This window comes from Nelusetta ayraudi, unplaced genomic scaffold (assembly GCF_046127955.1).
Source record: "Nelusetta ayraudi isolate G7.1 ecotype Tasmania unplaced genomic scaffold, CSIRO-AGI_Nayr_v1 ptg000021l, whole genome shotgun sequence".
NCBI lineage: Eukaryota > Metazoa > Chordata > Actinopteri > Tetraodontiformes > Monacanthidae > Nelusetta > Nelusetta ayraudi.
In genome coordinates, this window is record NW_027466071.1 from 3,005,001 (window position 1) to 3,027,311 (window position 22,311).

General features: G+C 44.3%; 1 protein-coding gene across 2 annotated transcripts in view; it reads right to left on the reverse strand.

The window, feature by feature from the left end:
* The window catches only part of kcnh5b (potassium voltage-gated channel, subfamily H (eag-related), member 5b), a 118,439-nt gene that overhangs the window by 25,547 nt on the left and 70,581 nt on the right, over positions 1-22,311 (reverse strand). For both annotated transcript variants that reach the window (XM_076027695.1, XM_076027694.1), the window contains exons 9-11: positions 15,744-15,943; positions 13,643-13,702; positions 10,636-10,828 (exon numbers count right to left, since the gene is read on the reverse strand). In XM_076027695.1, coding sequence (XP_075883810.1) covers positions 10,636-10,828; positions 13,643-13,702; positions 15,744-15,943 — 453 coding nt within the window. The remainder of the gene's footprint in view (positions 1-10,635; positions 10,829-13,642; positions 13,703-15,743; positions 15,944-22,311) is intronic.

Below are 22,311 nucleotides of genomic sequence, written 5' to 3' on the forward strand. Positions count from 1 at the left end.
CTTCTAGAATGAGCTCTCTGGGGATCCACTGCTCCTGGCCAATTAGTGGTCTGGATGAGGACGAGGTCGCTGGTGCCAGAGGTTGGTGGCAGCGGTTAGGGAGGGGGACGCTTACAGAGGCGTATTAAGAAGAAATAAAAAATAAAACATCAGTATTCGCACTGGTTGGCTGGAGACAGATTCATCAGCGCTTTGACCCTGGACAACGCCTCTCTTTGTCATGCTGCTGCTGCTGCTGCCGCTGCTGCTGCGCTTGCTGCCGAGACCGCCAGACTCCCCCTGTTCTTGCTCCCACGACAGTGATGGATGAACGTCGTTATCCCCTGAACGCACCGTGTGGTGTAAAACGGCACGTGACCCCCACCAAGAACCCCCTCAATTAACCCTGGTGGCTCTGTAGCTGGTTTGGAGGAAAATGAACCTCTTGAAACGTCTGACTGAATCCAAAGTGTTCGTCAATCTCGACTAAATACAATATACCTGTACATAGATTAAGGGTCTTGCTCCCAGTTCACTGCCATCTTGCACAACCATATGTCTACGGAAGCCTGGTGGGGACAATCCCGCTGCCTGAGAGCATAAGCGTTTGGTATTGAGGGTGAACACTCGCGTCCTGGTTTAAACCAACAAAGAAGAAGGTGGACAAGGTGTCCAGGATTGTCTGAGCAGGCCACCGTAGTTCACTGGCAATCTCGGGAGAGGGAGGGGGAGCGAAAGAGCGCTGCAATCTAAACTGTAACCTTGTAACTGTGTTCTTTAGAATACCTCCACACTTCCCCTTTAAAGCCATTCTTTTTGCACACTATCGCACCGGGGACCACTTAACGGACCTGAGACGCAACAGTTCTCAGCATTTCTTCTCCTCTTAAATCAAACCAACAGAGTCCTGACGAGTTCAGCCCGGTTCCTGCTCCTGAAGAAGCAGCAACCTCTCTGTCTGCTTTACATCGAGGTGAAAATTTGTTAATCCTCGCTGGGGATACCAGGAAATCTTTTCCAGGTTCCCTTTGGAATACCTGGATATCTCTATTTGAAAATAATTGCCAAAGGAGACACAGGCAGACCAAAAACATAGATACGCTCTCCTCACTTGCTGCGAGAAGGTTTGTTTATGACTCGCATCGTGCAAACCCCCGGGAGACGTGATGTAACGCTCGGCTGATCCCGCCCCCAGGAGTCCTACTGTTGTCCACCGTGCGCTCTGCACCACACAGGCAACGTAGCGTCACAGGGAGCAGAATCAGGGTATGAACAACCTCCTGCGACTCTCACTGCATCTCCTTACCTTACCACCATCAAATCCTGGCTGAGTGGACATAGATTCCCTGCACAGCTGATTCCACCACTGACACCCCCGCAGCAAAATAGGGACTTGTCTGGGTTTTGTCGGCGCTACGCCACAAACAACAGTCTCATTAACTGCGGACGGGCGATTAATTAGCGCCGCTCGATACGGACACTGAGTAATAAAGAAGTTAAACGACGCTTGTTGTCCTCCCAACGAGGGCAAACGCAATCTGCCTAAAGGTACCAACATTGACGGGCGTGACATTAATCATCATCTCTCCCACTAACGCAACCATCAATTAGGGATAAATTGCCGCATTAATTTCACTGCGAGTCTTCACAACAAACGGCCGGCTGTTTTTTTTTTTCCCTGCTTTACGATCATGACGGCAGAGGAGGGCAACTTGATTTCTCATGATAGATGCTTCAAATGCAAACTCACCTGTAAAAAAAAATTCTGTCTTAATAAATACAACGCTGCAAATCTCTAAGAAATTACCTAATAGCTTTGAATTGCACCGTCTCCGAAATCCCATGACCCCCGAGGCTCTGAAAATGAAACACGCTCATAATACGTGGCTCATTTCCTCGAAACTCCTCTTTGAGACAAAAGCGGGCTGCTTCCTCCAGTCAAGATCTGAGCTGCATTAAAAAAAAACCAATTACACAGCTTGAACATTTTAGCCTTCATGAATGTGCAAAAACTGTCTGAGCTTAAAATTAAATTCCAGAGGGCATTTATCCATAACATTTGTTCAGCGGTCAGCAAGAATTCATACGAGGCTTTAGCCAGACTTAAGACACTCAACTGCCAACACTTCAAAAAGAGGGTTTTCTCTTTCTGTTCCCTCGCGAGTGGGCTGATTTTCTCGCATGATGTCTTTGCACTTCCAAACATCCACCACTAGCCAATGTTGCCCAACTAAAAACAGCTGGTCCGTTCCCAAATATCATTTTTGAGTTTCCAATTCGAGAATAAAGTTGAAATTTTGAGATTAAAGGGGAAAATTCAAGACCAAAGTTGACAAAAAATGTTGAAGAATTTGTCATTTTACCTCTGGCTCAAATTTCCTTTGGTTCCTCACAGCAACAGTAGTCAGAGGCACACACAGAAATAGATCCACAAAGTGAAACTTGCTCAATAATGACAATAAGGAGGATGTGTGCTGCGCTTGTCATTATTTTAAAGGCTTTCAAAAAACACAAAACACGTGAGATTCTGTGGCAGTTTGAAGTTTTGCAGTTTTTTGTTGTTTTTTTTTTTGCTTTCTTTAAATTGCATAGAAATAAAAATAACAGCATGTAGCTTCAGTCTTATTTGACTGTGGTGGGGTATTCATCTGTGTATTCCGTTTCATTTGTAGTCCATATTACATCTTTGCTTGCAGAGGAGAAAAAAAAAATGCACAAATACATATTGCAAAGTTTGTGGCATAGCAGAGGGAAGGGTTTGCATCTTATCTGCTCTGCTCGCAGCAGGTGCATGGTTTGCTGAGCCACAGCATATTGCAGTGTGAATAGAGGGCCATCTTAAAATCCCTCTTCTCATAACCAAGCATGAATAATGGATTGAGAATTAATCAGATCATCATTTTTGACAAAAAAAAAAAAAAAAGAAAAGAAAAGAAGATGAGTATGTGAGAGCAGAGGCAAAACAATCAGCAGCTGATTCACACTGCCAGCGGCTGCCAGGCTGCGGCTCTCCTTGATTCTGTGGTGCCAACAATTTGTTGAAAGGATTATATCCAGATACGTCAATATTATAATTTTAAACTTATAGCAATACATGGAAATACATCTGAAGATATTTTCATTTAAAACACTTGGAAGTGGCTTAATTAAAGCTATGAAAAAGATTTGACAACTCGTTGCTCGATCGATAAAAAAACAACCTTTAAATAAATTGTGACTGCTTTACGTTTTGACCATATTTCTAAAGGTGAAGTTTCTATTTTTTTTTTTGGGGTGTTGACAAATTAGGAAAATGCTCTCCAGTATACTATTATTATTATCACTGATGCCCCCCACAATCAACACGAGAAAAAATAGACACATGAGAATGTCATTAATTTTAGTTTAATAATAGCTTCTGCATCATTAACTAACCATCTGTTTTGCGTTGTTTGTTCACCTTGCCACGCCGATGATTCCAGAAATTTCGTTCCATCCATCTCAAGACGTTCCAGGTTGCCAGTTTTATCATCAAGGAACCAATCACAGGCCTTTGAGGACGTGGCAGGAGCAGGAAGTAACTGCTGCAAACAGCGAGATGCTAAAGTAGTGCAAGCTTTGATTGAAAATGACGCTACTTTCAATATTCACGTTAAAAGAAAGGTCCCGTCGACTGAGAGCAGGGGTCAAAGGTCACCTGAGTGGTCCGCTTTAAACGTGGAACTGGTACACAACTGCCTGCAAATCACTTTAAAACGAAATGAGTTGAAATTAAACGAGTGGAACAAAGGACAGACCCACGACTAATGACATCATCCTCACGGACTCCACCAATCCGCCGCCGTGGCGGCAATAAAACAGAATCACTCTGGCCGGCGAGGACAGCGTCAGCCTGCCGCTCGACATGAGAGGCTTTATTACTTAGGAGCGTTTACCGCAGCTTCCACAGCACTGCCTTGTTAGCGTGTGTGTGTGTGTGTGTGTGTGTGTGTGTGTGTGTGCGTCACGTCCGTCCCTGACGTGGTTCCAGGGCAAAACTCCCTCTTAGCAGCCTTTTCACGCTGGCATGACGGTGCAATAACAAAAATAAACAGCAGCACGTAAATGCACCTTCGCCGCTACGCGTGCGTGTGTGTGTGCGTGCGTCTCCACTTGATGGCACTGGACACTAATGAGAGCAGAGTGTGTAACAGCCTCGGGGAGCAGCCTGGGGAAATCAGCGGCTTTTAAACCACAAGCAAAACACAGGCGAGCCGGGCAACTCCGTCTATGGGAATATATCCGCACGCCCTTCTGCCGACGACCGACGCCGAGGACGGCACTCTGGCAAAGGCAACACTTTACTCCTCGCAAATCCAAAATTAGCCGACGTTAAGCAGCCCTCAGGAAAAAATAATCCGGCCGCGGAAGCTGCGAGAAGTTTAATTTTGGCGGGTCACTTTAACGCCGAGCTGACGGAAAACAACTGACCACGGACCAAAAAGACAGACAGACAGACAGGTGAAGATAACTGATATCCCTGGAGTACGAAACCAAACAACAACCTACAGAAAATGTGTTCCTGAAGTCGCATCCTGTTTTGCTCGTCACTTGAAATAATTTAAACCAGTGCTTCTGTGCGTTGAAATTGCAAATTCCCCAAATGCCCTGAGCTTTATTCAGCAGCGCAGGGTTCATCTGGAGGCCCTTGCAGTTTGTACTTTACAGGTTAAAAAAAAAAAAAGAAAAAAAAAAAGAGACAGGATAAGGCAGTGATGCGAGCAGCAAATACCCGAGACGAGAGCGGGTATCGGCAAAAATAGAAATTACTGGGAACAACTGCGGGACACAGGAGCAGCTGGGATGGAGGCGGGTGGCAATGCAGCTGCTAAAGTGGCAGGAGGAGGAGGAGGAGGAGGAGGAGTGGGCCGGCTAGAAGCGCTCCAGCAGCCGCCCCCCTGCATCAGAATCACCAGGTGGATGTGTTTTAGTGAATCAAGTGGGAAATAGTGTGCGTTTTTTTTTTTTTTTTGCTGATCTTGCAAAAACTGCAAAATCAAGTACGAAGAAATTTGCAGAATCATGACTCACGACTCTGGACGAACACTGACTGGGAACTTTATTATTAGGGCAGGTGTTCAATTCCTTCAGATGCTTCTGAACACAAACAGCTCATCAGCCAAATGACACTGTCGCAGACTGATGCATTTTGGCATTTGTGGATGTCACCTGTATCAGCAAGTACTCGTACTCTACTCACTCTGTCAAAAGGTGATATTGGTGCATCCTGATTGGAAAGGCAGGCGGACCTTTAATTGGACGAACCCTCTCTACCACAGTTTGCCACCTCTACTGTAGTTTGGTCAGCTGCAGGCTTTTCCAGGTGTGAGGACTGAGGGCCATTAGCCGTGCACCACTGCGCCACTGTGACTGCAATACACTGCAGTGACTCTGCCAATACCGCCTGGGACTGGAGCAGAAAACTTGGAAAAGACTTTGGCATTGTTCTTTTCTTATATTGTATTTTATTTTTTAAAGCTCTCCATATCAATCCTTTTGACAGAAACCATTGTTTAAAAATCTAGGTGCTTTTTTAAAGCTTTCTTTCTTCTGTGGTTTTACAGCTTGGAGAATTTCTTTATACTTTTGCCACAGCCACATTTTTGCCTCCCCTCTCTTTGTATGTAAAGGAAGTTGACTGGGCAGCCAATATGTAAAAATTTTATGATTGATTTAAAACACTTTTCTTTTTAATCAACATCACAGTTTGGCCAAGATTTCTAATTTGTCTGAATTCTTGGAGTGATTTAACTTCCCAAGCAAAGTTGATCGGGCGAAACACTGAAATGTTGTTATTGTTTGTGTTGTTCTTGTGAAAAGTGTGTAATATTTGGAGATTTGGAAGAAAATCTCAGCGACATCAAGTGGTGACATTTTACATTCCAGCGTCTTTCACTCTCCCCTGCTGAGCTTGCCGGCGAGCTACGGTGACTCCACACCAGGCTTGTGTGTGTGTGTGTGTGTGTGTGTGTATTTACCAATAGACAATTCAAAATCAAATCAAATATTACACACTGGACCTTAAAGTGGTGTTTATCCATCCATGTTTTCATCTTTTCCTCACTTTCCTTTTGAAACATTCACTCCAGTCACGGCGAAACTTTGCGTTCCATCTCAGCGCAAAAGTTTGCTGGCAGCCGACACGAGAAAAAAATAAATAAAAAAAGCAAACTTCCAAAAAGGGAAGCGACTTCCAGAGCCGAGCCTCCTTCCCAGGCTTTGAACACAAACCCATCACCTTCTCTTTGCATCTGCTTTCTCCTTCAACCTGCAGTCTCTTGTCCTTCTCCCTCCATCTACCTGCTTCCCGCCGCTTTGTTCTCCCGCTCAAACACCAGCGCCTTTGCCGAGGACCGGGACACGTTTCGCCGTTGCCAAGCGACGGAGTTTGACAACAAACTCGGGAAGCGATCCAATTAGCGCCGCGTCGGTCGTCGCCCAAAAGAGGAGTCTGCCGAAACCAGAAGAGTCCTTCAGAGATTCTCCAGGGGTGTTGTAAAAAAATATCAGAAATTGGGCTCTTCACTCGCAACACGAGGAGAAACTGTTTGCCTCACGCGTGTTTTTTTGTTTTGTTTTGTTTTTTTACTACACTGCAGTTGTACAAGCAACAGTCAAGCAACATCGAAATAGCAGCTTTTAGCATTGCTTGTGTGTCGATAGAAAGGCAGAAAAATTCAAACTGGACAGAGAAAAGAGGCAGCGTGTGTGTGCAGCCGCTGGCTGCTGAGGGAGAGAGCACTTGCTAAAGGCTAACAGCAGCATGCTAACTAGCTGACAACATCAAAGCCTAATGAGGCAATTTTCTAAAGATCATTTCTCACGTGGTCGCCATTTCATCTCACCTTCCAGCGCTAAACATACATTCACCTGAGGCTGGAGGGAATTTATATAATTTTGTTGGTATCTGCTTATGCATGAACATTTAATTGCACAAGGTTGTCACAGTGGTTTTTGTTTTGGCTTTTTGGCCAGTTCAAGGTCAGCTAAAACCTCTTCCTGATTTCTTGAAGTCATCAGATTGGATCTTTCTTTGTCTGTTTTGCAAATCAAAAAAATTTTAATCTAAAACCTCCGGTGGATTTTAATAATGTGACAATGTAAGAAAAAATTACCATATATATTGCATGTAATCATTTTGAAAAAGCAAATTGCCTCCTAACATGACGACTGAAATAAAATGACAATCATTTTTCAGTGAAACTACGTTCTTCTAATCTAGTGTTGGCTGCTGTTGAGGGGAACAGTAAAACTTTCTGACTGAAGTTTTACCTTTTTGCCTCGACAGCAGCTAACGCTAATGAAAAGATGCTACTTCAGTCCATGTCAGCCTGATGACTGGACAAGATATCTAGTCCACCAAGACTCGAGTCTCATTTCCAAAATCAATTGGACCCACATGTGTGCCAAAAGCATTATTATTCAAAGCAGATTATCACTTCTAAAAAAAGGCCAGCAGTCATCACTTCATACACAAGCTCAACTTTCCTTTGCCGTTAACGGAAGCCAACAAGTTGTGTTTATGTTGAACGACACCGTTGAGGGGAGTCTCCTCCCTGAGGGGGGCACTTTAATATGAACTCATTTTGACTGCAATATAAACACAGAGCATCAAGAACAAACAGTGACCTCCACATTATTGTCAAAGGTGCCACCTGTAAAAGGGGACATTAGACAGGCAACAGCTAAATCTAACAGCATCCATTACATTGCAATGATCCCCTTGTAGCAGACAGAGGTTGGAACACTGCGTGGATTCATCACTGCGAGTGGAGCCATTAGTGACTGCAAACAGCGTTTTGCACTGCAGAGGACACGACCTGATAATGTGGCCCTGCATAGTATCGGACTCTGAAGGATGTGACGGACACAAAGTGTGTTCACCCGCTGCAACTTGGTGAACACAGCAGTCACTGTGTATGATGACGTGCAAAAACCCTACATCTCTCTTTGAACTATTATTAATTACTATGAGATCTGAAGTCCTTCAGAGCCACAATGAAAAGATTGAGTGCATTTTTAAAGTAGGATGCAAAGACACTTAGGAATTTTAGTGTGTGATTGTATTGCAATGCAAAGGTTAAGTGTGTAATATTTAGAGATTTTGAAGAAGAAACAGAGACATCAAGTTGTCACATTTTAGAATGCAGCTTTCACTCCCCCCCCCCCCCCCCCCCCAAGTTTGCCAGTGAACTACGGTGGCCTATCCTCCCAAACCTGGATACCCCATCCACCGTCGTTGTTGGTTAATTTGAAAATGTGAGCAGTCATCCTAAATACGAAACGTGATGTCAGACAGGCTGGATTGTCCACACCAGGCTTCCTTAGAAATATGTTGGTGCAAGATGGCAGCTAACTGGGAGCAAGACTTATTGACCTCTGGATATTCTTGTATACATGAGAAGTATTGTATGGGTATAAAACGATTGTACAGTTTTATTAATGTATTTATGGGCAGCATATGAAGAATTTACCAATATTAAAATCATAAATCAAGCCAAATATGACTCACTGGACCTTTAAACAGACTGAGGCTTCACTCTACCGATGGATTTCTCCACCTTTCCTCCAGGGCCAATCAGCAGCTCCGGACAACAAGCGGGTGATCACGAATTGATTTGTGTCTTCAGCGCAATGAGGCAATTTATCGTCAGCGAGCATCTCCATGAACCTGTGACTTGCTGACTCTTTTTAACAGAAAGAGACGAGACGATGTTCTGGGCTGTGTTTCCTCTGACCCGACTCTCCTCTGCAACCAGTTCTACACTCACTGGCTCGCCGCAACAGATTCTCACTATCAGCCAAACTGGATCTGGAGCTCAAGCATCCTGGGACGCTACCTTGCGTGCCACCAGCTCGTATCATGGACTGCAATCTTGCTGCAGTCACTTCCTGTTCATACCACCATGGATCTCTATCGCAAGTAATGCAACATTGATTCAGTCCTGCTAACACATATGCAGAAACAAAATGTGCTACTGAGTGGGAAATGGATGTTTTGCCATCTTTCACTATCGGGTGAAACACCCAGACGAATGGGAACGATGTTTAAAGTCGATGTGGCTGTGCCATGTGCTCAACATTGCGGAAGGACGACAACTTCATTGATCATAAACTACGACTGCAGAGCGACGACTGTTTTCCCAGAGGTTTTCTATGAAAAAATAAATAAATAAAAATTTGACTCAAAGTGCAACTTTTTCTCAACTCTGAATCATCCAATTGTGCTTCCAGCAGCATGTATTTTCATTACAAGGTGCAAACCCCCGGCACACTGGCGGCTCCTGGCTGCAGCTGGTCGATGGCGATGCTAGCCGGCTCGATGGCACGATCAGTACTCCGACACAACAGATCAATGCTCTACAGGAGTGTTGGGCTTCACAGCGTTTTGCCCCTGGTTTCCACACACCAACACTCAGACACTCAGACTGCGTTGGATTTATTTTTTTTAATCAAACCAATTTACCCTGTCATAAAAGGCCCTGCGTTCTGGGCTCTCCTGTGTCCTGCTTGGTGTCATGACTGCGGTATAAGCGGCAGTAGAAGGGCAAATTATCAAGCTACTAAATATTACATTGAATGTGTCCGACTCGACACATCTTCTATTTGAGGAGGACCAGTTACTGCCGCCCAACTGGAGATACAGAGACCGAAAGTTAGATTAAACACACCGAGGAAGTCCTTCATACTTCAGTCTATTCAAATGCTCTGAAAGTGAACAGCACAGTTACACATGTGGCAAAAAGACACTTTAAAGAGGTGAAAAAGTCTTTTTTTTTATAATAGGACCCCTAAATATCTACATGCTTTGAAAGTTGACCTGAAGCAATTTTGCTGCAATTTTTATATTTTTCCCAGCTTCTGACTTTCTGACTGGCTCTGCCTGGTTCCTCGGCTGCACGAAGACACCACAGGCGCGGCACAAGCTAACGCTAAGGACTTCACAACAAAGTGTTTGTGACAACAAAGCCTGTTAAACTGACTTATTTTGGCGCAGCACAGAAAAGCTTGTAGTGCTTGTGAGGAACCATAAAGCGTTTAACCAAACGACCTCAGCGACACCAATTTTCCACGCAGCCTGGCCTGGTGCGAGGATAATCTGTCTTTCTTCTTATTTGCTCCTGGTAACTGCTCCTCCAAGGCCTTTAGGGCTGATGATGTGACCACAATGTGCACGACAACAGCTGCTGCTGCAACCATTTATTTATTTAATTTGCCATCAACGCTATCTGTGCCTTCGCACAAACTCTCCTCCTGCCATTATCCCCGAGTGTCCCAGCTTTGCTTTTCACTTCTACTCCTTTGCTCCTCTGCACAGTGCAGCAGCCAGCTGCAAGGGGAAATGGGTCACACTGAGAAACACTGGAGCAGCTCAACCACTGCTTTGCAAGTCAGAGGTTCACAAACTTTTTCACACTATGGCCCCCAAACAGCATCTTAAGCTTCTGACCACAGACCCCTGGTGCAGTACCAACAGACAATGATACAAAATATGGAAAGAAACTTCAACTTTTCGAATGCTTGTTCTTGTTTTGAACACCTAAATTACACAAAGGAAAACAATTCATACATGCAGAAATAATTAAAAAAAAAGAATCAGACAGAAACTACTTTGAAAAACATCAAATGCCCACAGACCTAAGATGGCGATGACCTCATCATCCTGGATGACCTCTAGTGACCCTGACACCACGAAGCACAGGGTGTCGACGCTCTCTCCGGCGTGGAAGATCAGGTCCCCTGGGGCGCAGTGGGTGGTCTGGAACTCCACCGCCAGGGAGCGCAGGCAGCCGTCGCTGGCCAGCCGGAAGGCCGGGTGCTCGTTGAAAACCTGTGAGACACGCAGGGAGCGGAGGGTGAGTACAAGCACTGGATCCCTCAGGGTAGCACTGCTGCTCTGCTACAGTGGGAGGGAGGCAACAAAGGCAATGAGGGGAAGTGGCTGCTGCTGCTGGGACCAAATCTGGACACGGAAGTATTTAGTCAAACTTTACAAAAAGGATGAGGCGAGGATGCAATCAAAGGCATCACAGTCCATGCATCTGAAAAACGTTGCATGGGTTGCAACCGTTAACCAAACCGTGGGTTAGCTGAATGGTTACACCTCTCATTATAAATCATCATCAAGTTTATTTAGACAGGACGGGACCCAAAACAATACAACAATTGACATAAAAAGTCCATAAACATTCACATATAAATACCTGTACCTATATTATTGCACACTTGTAGGCCATAAAAATGTGTACATAATAATTACATATCTACACTATTGCACACGCACCAGCCATAGACATACAACTGCACACACAATAAAGACTCAGATGGTTACAGACAAGTTTGTCTAATATCCAGGCTGTAAGTTGTGCTTAAAAAGTCCTAAAAGTCCGACACTCTCTAATATTAATGGGGAGCTTGTTCCATTCTCAACAACCTTGGATTGACAACAATTACACACATATGATATATTAACTTCCTCCGTAGATATTTCGGCTTGCAAGTCGTCAAACTTTGGTGCTGACGTAGTGGAAGGAAGACAGCTGGCTGACTTAAAGTCCCGACTCATTATATTTTCAGCAGCAATACAGCAGAAGTGGATTTCTTCAGCCCATACCTTCATTTTAGCCCTCCTGCTCCACGGGGTGAGATCTACTAATGATACAGTCAAGTTGCGCTTGTGTTTGCCAATGACGCCAGGTTACCTGGTTACCTGCCAGGTTAGCTGCCAAAGAGCAAACTGAACTCTGTCATCTTGGATCAGAGATATCTTGGACCTTCACACCTCCCAGATAAAATGGGCTTTCTGAGCAAACAAACTAGAGTTTGGTGAAACAGGGCTGGTGTGAACACACCATTAATAGACCCTTTCTGTCTCTTTCCAAGGCCACAAGGTGCCGATTTAAAAAAAATAAAAAATAAATAACAGCACATTTTTATGAAGACAGATATTCTACAATTATAATGAAGACAAGTTGAAATGCAAATAAATCTCAATTCCACACAGAGCAATTTCACAGGAGGAAAAAATGTGCTAAAAGGCAATGGAAACATGACTGTCTCCAATTTAATACTAGTTATTTGTCCCACTGTATATGAATGTACTGCTGAAAGCTGTTCAAGAAGGTGAAAAAAAAAATGTGGCTTTCCAACAGTGAGGTAATCCGTCACAAGCAAACACGAGCCTCTGCCTGGGTGCTGCTTTTCTTTTACTGCGATTTTCTTTCCTCATCAGTGCTTTGTGTAAATCACCAGGAGCTCTCAGGAAGAAATAATCCACCAGAACAGTGTGGCCTCACAAACCCAACAGTCACAAACTGATGCCTTTCAGCTCGCACCATTGTGACGCAGCAGTTGACACTCTGTCAGCGGTCTTAAATTCCGCCACAAAGTGAGTCAAGTCTTTGAAGTCAAACACTACAGAAGTGCTGAAAAGCCTCTGATGTGCTGTTGTTACACTGCAGGAACACGGCCAACACTGCACATCAAACGGTAGAGAAGAAGGCAAGAGTCCAGTTTTCTTTGGACCGACTCATCATTTTACGGCTGGATTTTTGGCTAAAAAACGTAAATGGTCCCATAATAAGTAAAATTCACGTTAAAAGGTTCGGTGTGTAACATTTTGCCTTAATTTATGATTTATGTTCTTACATTTAAGAAGATACAATCAAGAAGGGTCTTGCTGCCAGGTAGCTGCCATCTTGCAGCGCCATATCACTAACGTCCTCAAGTAAACCAACAAAGAAGAAAGTGGGCATGGTATCCAGGTTTATGCTCGCAGGCCACTGTAGCTCACTGGCAGCTCAGGAGAGGGAAGGTACAGAGTCCCGAATTGGATTTAAGCGAAAGAGCGCTGCAATCTAAAATGTAACCACTAGGTGTCGCTGATTCTTCTTAAGGATGTGAGAGCCACCATTACCCCTAAGTGGAATGACTGAAAATATTTAGGGTAACAAGGTGCACAACTCTACAGGACACACAACAAAAAGACTGTCGCCGTGGAGCAGAGTCGACGCCGAGCGCCAGTCACCGTCTCTGAATGGCAAATCTAATTTTAGGAAGTGTGTATTTGTCATTGGAGACGGTTGTTACACAAGAAGCGCTGTCCTTTGTCCAGCGCCTGCTCAGCAACACCAAGACTGCCAAAGTTCCTGGAGCCGTATCGGTTGAGTCAAGTGACGCCCAGCAGGTCTGAGCTGAGCCCACCTGGCCTGCACTTGGTTATGTAATAAGTGAGGCCTAGAACTGGCACACTGTGTGTGTCCTACTCCAGAAATCTACATATTTGTAGTCGGCCGGTCTGTTTTTGCCAGATCTGCTTTTTTTAAAAAAAAAATCTTTTTGGAAAAGCCCAGTAACAGCCGTTTTTGTCTTTGTAGTACATCGCTGTCTTACATTCAATGACATTCACGTCCATATATAGCAATAGGCCTAATGCGAACTTCACTACAGGCACTAGTGTGGAAAACATGTCAACGCAAAAACACTAAAGAGTGGGAAGTGAAACCGTTCATGCATTGGTTTTTCATTTCTCACAAAAAAGTTACCAACAATATTTTGGTCTTTCCACTCTAATTCAACCTGTAAGGCAAAACACTGGTAATTATAGTAATAGTAATAATTGACCAGACCACAGACACGTACGTACCTTGCGGTTGAGGTGGACGCAGATGTCAGCTCGCATGTCCTTGGGACAGATTGATAAAACCTGGAGGAAACAGAGACACAGAGGTTTAAACCAACTTCTCCACTTGGACAATCAATGACCGTCACTGAGCAGGACACCAATGTCCATCCATCCATCCATCCATCCATCCATCTATCCATCTATCCATCATTCCTGCAAGTCAACCTGTACAATTCTCTTCCAAAAAGCAATTTTAGACTGTCCTCAAAACTCACTTCATTACTGGACATGTGTTGTATTCATCCACTTACAATTAAAGGGAATGGACCTACTATATGACTATGTGGATTTGGCCAAATGGCAACTCTTCCAGAATGAGTGTTGGATGGAAGGACTTTTTAAAATTTTTAAAAAAGTGCATCATTTTTAAAACCAAAGAAAAGGGATAAGTAAGATTTGCTGCGCATCAGTTAGCGACATTTATTTTACGTACCGGTAGGTGTTTGTGTACATATTGATGTTTGTTATGTGAACTTGACTGCAAAACCAGACTTTTAAGTACTTTTATAAATAACTTTTGACATGATGACTTGTTGTTTTCTCTCAAAGCCAACATGAACATCTTGATAGGATGAAAGCGATGATTTAAAATAAAAAATCTCTGTTGATGAAAACAGGACCAGACACAAAGGCAGAGGAATCAAATCTTGCCCTTGGAATGCTGAAACTTTTGCTCTCTCATTAGCAGCCTGGTGTGTACACTGATATGTTCCTGGTGTGCCGCTTCGCTTTCGAGATTCAAGCTAATTGGCTGATTATAAAGTCCCACTGGATGTGAAATCTAAACAAAAAGTCAACACTGTAAACTGCAGTCATTTTCTCCAGGCCGTTAGACAAAAAGTCAGAGAATTGTCTTATTAACAGAGGTATTAGGGGGAAACAGAAAATCTCCCTGCCTGTTCATTAGGAACAAAGGGGGAAAACAATTCTGAACCTGAAAGTCTCAGAAACATCAAAACACAGGAGAGTCAAAAACATCTCTGTTCTACCAACAGTAGGAGAAAATCTGCAGCGCCAAGAAGCATCCAGTCTTTGTGTGTGTGTGTGTGTGGAGGGGGGAGGAGCTTTTGTAAACAGCGCACTGTGTACCACGGCTCCATTACCAAAGTGACAAAAATACCCACTAATTGTGCCCAGCTTCTACTGCGCGGTGTTATACTGGAGGCCGACTCGCCCGCTGCCTCCTCAAGTGCGTCTAATTATCTCGAGGAAAAACTTTGGATGGATGATGGCAATGTGGAGGAGTATTATGATCCGAGATAAAGAGAACAAAAGAGAGAACGACTGCCAGCTGGGCCGGGCTGAGAGGAGGGGAGCAGATAGGCGGACGGATAAAAGCGACTGAAAACGGGGCAGGTGTGATTTCAGCCGAACAAATTTGACGCAGACGCCAGCGTGAGGTCAGCAGTTGACCCCCAAACGTCAGCAGTTACACGCGCCGCCTTTTTAACGGACCGTGAAATTGACTCGAAAATTATTAAGAGCTCCGTCGCTGACACGAAAGGTCGTCACTTCACAACCGGTGACCTTTGCCTTTTGACAGAAAGCTCCAGATACGACCTCGGGAATTTCCCCCTAGTGCGAAACCGCCGTGTTGATGAGAGGAATTCGACAAGGGAAGCAAAGCCTGTGACGGACTCTTAAAGGGCCGCAAACCAAGCAAAACTGACTTTACTGATCTTTCCAAACAATATGCGACTCGTGCTCCCCAGAAAGGATAGAAATTCATCCATGGCTTCTCATGAAGCACGGATTGAGGTCACATTTATTTTACATAGTTGTTCATGCCCATATTGCTATTAAATAGGAAACTCGATCATTAAATACTTTGAGAAATAAATTATTACATGATGACTTGACTCGCGCTTCGCCAGTCATTTCAAGTCTTTTTGCAACCGTTTCTGGCGCCCTCTGCAGGCCAAACCATTGCAAGTTTCTGGCACTTCCATGACAGCCTCCGTTTTTCAGTTTTTCTTTTTCTTTGCAACTCTTGTTCTGTTTTCCTCCCGCTCTGATTGCCTGGTCTTATTTCATGCACGGGACACTTTGGCGGCGCTCTCACCTTCTCTGTGTCGATGCCTTTGGACATGGACCAGGTGGAAACGATGTAGTCCATCACCCGCTCGCTCAGGCCTTTGGGAACCTGATAGAGCTTCAGGAAGTCTCTGACGTTGTTGAGCATCTCGTGGTAGCGGTTGGTGTTGGCGTACATTTGCTGGAATATGGTGGTCACGTTTCCAAAGATGGTGGCGTAGAGGAGAGCTGGACGGAGGCACAGAAACAGAAGAAGGTTTTATCGTCACTAAGTTAGGCCACAGCCCTAACCCATGTAATTGCTTCATTTTCGGTCAGCAGGGGACTGAATGTTTTATCTCTAGCTGAAGGTACAGAGGGAAGCCTTGAGGAGAGGAAAGCAGGTCGGCGGCAGACAGGGACGAGTGACGTGGCAGCAGTGAGATAAGCTCAGTGCTCCAGGACCTTCCAGGGACCCGGCGGCTGTTAAGAGACAGACCTTAAGCTGACAGTCAAAGCAACTCTCACCCGCATCAAACGCAAAGGCTCCTAATTGGTGGCCCAATACACCTGCCTGATGATTTTTTTTCCCCCTCTCAGAAGCTCCTCCGAGGAGCTGAGGTGACCTTTCAAAGTTTGTCGAGATCTGAGGAGGTTCAGTCAGACCTCGTTCCAGCATTGAGGAGGCGGCGATATTGACATTACTGACGAAATGAAAGGTGGCATAAGAAGAAGAAGAAGAAGAAGAAATAAAAGCAACTGAGAAACTCGCAACTAAAGTGCAGCTTTGACTCCAGTTCCAGAAAGAGAAAAAACAACATTGGCACCTCGGTGTACTTTATTGGTTATACTTACAAATAATCAACGGTATGTTCTAACCAAAATGCATCAGTAGCAAGTTTGGACAGAAGCTTGACAATATTAAGACAGGAGGGCTATGGTGACTGTGTTTACTTTAAGATTTAGAGGAATCTCAAAAATAAGACAAAATAGAATATTTTGGTAGCACTTTATTAAAAGTACACACTAATAAGCATTAGTTAAGCATTATAAATACTGAATGCATAACTTATAAATTATGTTTCTGACATGAATACTCATTAGTGTAGTTTATAAACACAGTTATAAATGTTCATGAACCAGAGGCATGATGGGAAGCGGCACTAATGCGCTTGCTCTATGGGCCCATTAATGCCGCAGTCGAAATGTTTCCAGTATAATTTCTGGTTTCTCAACTCCACTGAAATGAATGGGAGCCGTCTTGGACATTAAGTACGATGACACTCCTGTGCTCCTGCTGCAGGTGAACGCATCACTGAATCAAGAATCATCACGATCTGAATCAAACCTTCACCTGGAACACAACCAAAGCAAAGACAGACTTGGCAAGTATCTAGCTGCACTGATGTGAACGAGACTTGGTTGACATTATTCACGGCAAGCTGTTGCTAACTACCACAGGAAAAATGAAAATCCCTCTGATCACATGATCCGCGGGTTCACGCAGCTCATCAGCGTGATTGTGCAATATTAGCTCCACCAGCTCCAGTTTGTGACTGTGTGACGTTGAAAAGAAAGGCCCCGCTGTGGCTCAGCTGTGGGAGGTGGAAGCCATCAGATGCCGCCCCCCACTGTGCCATCACTATTTTTTGCTTTTCTGATTTTCCAACAATCTGCTGAAGGCGTTCGGGGTGATTTGTCGGAGTGGATGACTGCAAGGGACGGAAATCAGGAGACACAATGTCAACGGATCCCGACCCAGGAGAAATCCATCACAAGAGGCGGACAGAAGGACGCAGCCTCACACACACACACACACACACACACACACACACACACACACACACACACACACACACACACACACACACACACACACACACACACACACACACACACACACACACAGTGATCCTTTTACACACACTCGCACGCACATGCCAAGATAGCCCGATAATGAGGCACCCAAGTCTCCTCAAAGCACTACAAGTAATCAATTAGTTCATTTCTTAAATTACAGACGTCAGGAGATCAATATTCATTGTAGCAGAATAGAAAGTACAAAGCAAGAAACACCAAGAGAGTTGCCCATATAAAAAAAAAACACTACCGACTCCTACAAATGACAGTTTTATTGCATTTTTATGACAGCGCCTCGAGACACAAAGAAAACGATTCAACTCGACTCAGCTTTCTAATTTTAAATCTGCATGAGGTTCTGCTGCAGCTTGCACACCAAAGATGGAATCACAAGATTCAGGATGAAAAACATTTCCAAAGCAGATTTTTAACCATCAAAACTAGCAATGCACCAATGCCGGAGCGAGTGCTGCACTTGTACTTGTACTCGAATACCACAACCACCAGTTGGACATGCATGTATATGACAATTTTGCTGTGTCAGTCGCCCCGTGTTCTAGAGAAACATGCTGAGGAATGTTGTCCAAATAACAGAACATCTGTGAGAAAACTATAACGTGTAATTTCCTTATTAAGTACTCAATATCAGAGGGTACTGAAATGCAAGTACTTGTACTCTACTCGATCCCTAAAAAAAAAAAAGTGGTTCTTTTTTTTTTTTACCATTTGACCCAAAAATGAACTCACAGTAAATGCACTTGCTTGTTTTAATATTACTATTTTGAATGTCACACACTCAATTTATTTTCCTTCTGTTCCACCAACACACACAAAACAGAGCTGATCTTGGAATGAACCAAACAAACGTGCAACTGCTGCATTGTGTGTAAAGAGGGAGGAGCCCAACACTGGCGCTGGATCCTTTTATTGAGCCGATAGCCGAACTCTGAGTGCGTTTTCCCACCAAACCCTGAATGCGTAAATGCCGGCGGCGAGAAAACAAGTTTTACTGAAGTCTTCCAGTGCGTCGCTTAAATGATGAGAGTAAACTCCCAGCTGGGAGTTTAAAGGACGTCACCAGAAGCACTCGCAGGACTATACACCAAAACGTTGGCAATGAAAAGCAAAAATCCTGGACACAAATTCCGTGTCACAAACAAACCAAACTGGCAAAATCCAGCCAAAACAAATCAGCAGGGAGCTGCGAGAGCCGCGGCGGCCATCACGAGCTGTTGAGCTCAGTCCATTGGCTGCTCACTGGACTGAGCGCCAGCTCGGCGTCCAGGCGGCATCTCCACACAATACACAGTGACGGGACGCAGCACTCTGCCAGCCAGTCAGTCGCATCAAGGACCCGGACCGAGAAAAAAAAAAAAAGAAGCTACTGTAGAAATGTGTTTTGACAAGCTGTAATTGTACATCAAGCACTCTCTGGGTGAGTAAAACATTCGGGCTGATTGTCTCTAAATAAATATTGACGGGGAGATGCAGCAGAGGTCCCCTGGTGTTAGTCACAGGCCCGTCCCGGCTCGGCCCACAACAATCCCCCCTGTAATTGTCAGTCTCTTTCAGTAAATGGGTTTCTTTCATCAGCCTTTTCTCAAAGACAGTGTTGTTTACTTCTCATTAGGTCAACCTAATGGCTTACTTATCGCCGTGCAAAAGTGATAATGGGTTTTTGGAGGAGGGCTGACGTGGGATGAAAGCTGGTGTCAACTTAAAGCCCCTGACACGAAAATGACACCCTCAAATTTGAAGATTTTAAAAAATGTATTTTTTTTTTGTGACAAACCAGCTCCAGTGAAAGACTGAAAAAACAGGAATAGAATTTTTCCAGCAAATAGTTGAAACTGCCACTGATGAGCCCACCCCTGACTTAAGACTATAGAGTAGAGAGAGCTGACAAAAAAAAAAAAATCTACCGTGAAATCATGTCAACTGTGTCTTTGTTTTATTGTAAATGGGAGGTATCAAACATTATTCTTTCATTAATATTTTCAAAAAGAAAGAAGCATCGTCCCCATGTGAGTTTAATGTTCTGCACTAAATGGCTGATTTCAGATCACTTGGTGCTCTTGGGCATAAAAGGAGAGCACAATGGAGGAATAGAGGACACGTCTCAGAATGACTGTTAAACAAGTGCAACACATCTAGCAGCAGCAGCAGCAGCAGCAGCAGAGACATCAGTGACTCAGGAAACAGAGCCGGCGATGGATGTCCTCGCTCAGTCTTCTAATCACACCCATACATCTTGATTTAGAAATAATAAATTTGGGGGCATCGGGAGCATAGCGGGGCTAACTCTGCTAAATGACTATTGGGAGCTAATTATACACATCCGAATGTTTAGTCACCGTTTGGTGAGAAGGTGTTTTGTCTTCCGGCGGCTAAACTGCTGGGAAGACTCGGCTGCTTCAACCTTTGCCTCAGAGGGTTTGTGTCGCGCTCGTCTTTACACATCAGAGGCAAACTGATTTTACAAATGAGTTATTAAATTTCTCAAAAGTACACTGCGCTGCGTAATGATGCCACTGAATTATGCCCTTGTGACAAGTGTAAATGATGTTAAAACGCACCCTAATATGTGCAATTTGGATCCTTATTATTCATCTCAGATACAGTGGCAGCAGCCTCACACCATCATCCAGAAAAAATGTTTGAAGTGCAAAGAAAAACTTGCTCAAAATGACATTTTTACCGTTTACATGAACAACTCCTTTGATAAATCTACCATGCAACTGCCTGTTATTGCCAGTTCGACCCACGATCATCACGTCTTTTTTTTACCTTTAGGCATCTTAATAATATAATAAATGATCCATCTTGGGTTAATATCTATTTACTGAGGTGCAAGTGTTTGAATTAGGTAATTAAAATGACCCCAAAATATTGCAGCTACACACTTTGAGATTTCTATTTTTCAGCCCAGACGACAGTGGAGCAGCAATGCTCACAATAAAATATCCAAAGAAAGATCAACAACAAAACAATGTATTCAGCCTTGATATCTACAGCTCCCTGCAATAATGCTCACTTTTATCCTCCTGCTAATACTCATCCTATTGGACCATCAACATGAATGGAATGGGGCCATAACGGGTGGCTGTGAGGCGTCTGAGAGGGCGGAACAAACCCCTGGCGAGCGGCATTGTCACTATCTTAGGAGAGAAATCAGAGCTTTTCCAAAAATCACCAACGGCTGATTTCCAGGACCGCTCGTTTTAAAAATACATTTTTCTAAAAGTGGAGCAAGCGGAAAAATATGGAACAGATGGACGTTTTCTCATTTCAGGGACGTTAATTGGCTGATTAGAGACACAAAGTGAATTTTACATAATGGAGGAGCTTTTAAGAACCTATCAAAGAGATGACGGTCAATTATGTTGCTTTACACACACACCAAGATAAAATAGTTTTTCACTTTGCAGGAGTATTTAATAATTTGCCTTAATACACCTGAGCACAAGTGCACACACAACTCACAATATCGTGATCAACATTTACAGTTTGCATGTGATTGTAAAAAGGTTTTTCTTTAATTTAGCTCGTCGCTAGTAAGTCTTTCTCCAAAGGGCAGCCAGACAGTTGGCAAGGAAAGGAGCCCAACATGGGGCGAACATTAATAAGATCAAGAGCAAAGACGCAGATGTACACATCTATAAACCAAGACAGTCGGGACTGGAACTGAAGATCGATGCTATGAAAAATAGAGACATACAATACAATAAAAGCTCCCCTGTGACATCAAAGCATCCCGTCTGATTTGGCCAACTCATCCGGACGGCACGTCGTCAATAACAGCCTTCAGAGAGATGAACTTCCACGGAAAACATTTTGCCGCGCCGCTGAGAGAACTAATCCAAAGACAAAGTGAGGAAGAACCAAACTGCTTTAAAGCTGCGACTCTGAAATCAATCGACTTTGACGCCGATGATGGATCGCAGCTCACGGACTCAGGATCCGTCTGTTAGCCGGCGGTTCCATTCTCCCAACCCATTTCCAGTGATCAGAAACAAACCAACTCCTCCCTTGCTCTCATTGTTCGCGCGCAAATGTGTTTTTCATCTGAAGTCAATAACCGGCGGCGCGATTTCACAACCCACAAATAAGCCGGCGCCGGTGTTTCACCGCCGATGGTAACAAGGCCACGAGGGGCCGAGCTGGGCTCCCGGTGGACGTGGCCCAACCTCAGGCGGAGTAATGAAGTCAAGGAGGACCCGCTCGTATTGAACCACCAGCACCTGGTAAACAATGGGATCGCCGTTACGTGCCAAGGAGTGAAGGAGGCGCAGCAGGAGCAGCAGGAGCTCAGGCAGGCCGTGGGAGACAAGTGATATAATGGCGGCGCGTTCAAGGTGCGGAGGTCAAGTCCAGATACGGCCGGCTGAAATTAGGGCCAGAGAGCAGCTGACACTTGCACTTTTGAAAGGGTCAGCAGAATGCAATTTCCAAAACGGACGTTTTCTTCATTACCTACGTTGGTTTAAAGCCTCGGAGTGGGTTTTGGTTTTTCTCCAAACGTGGGATTGAAGAGTCGGTGGTTCGAGAGACCACCGCTGACTGCACAGTTCATGTGCTGTGGAGCAACAACGCACACTTACTTGCACATACAAGAAGTGACATAAGAAATAATTCTATGATAGACTTCCTGCAGACTGATGCTTGGTTGGAGCTTCCACAATTTTGTGAAGGGGCCATGGAGAGGTTCTCAAGGTTTGTCACCAAACGATTTGGCGCAAATCTTCTAGAAAAGAAAT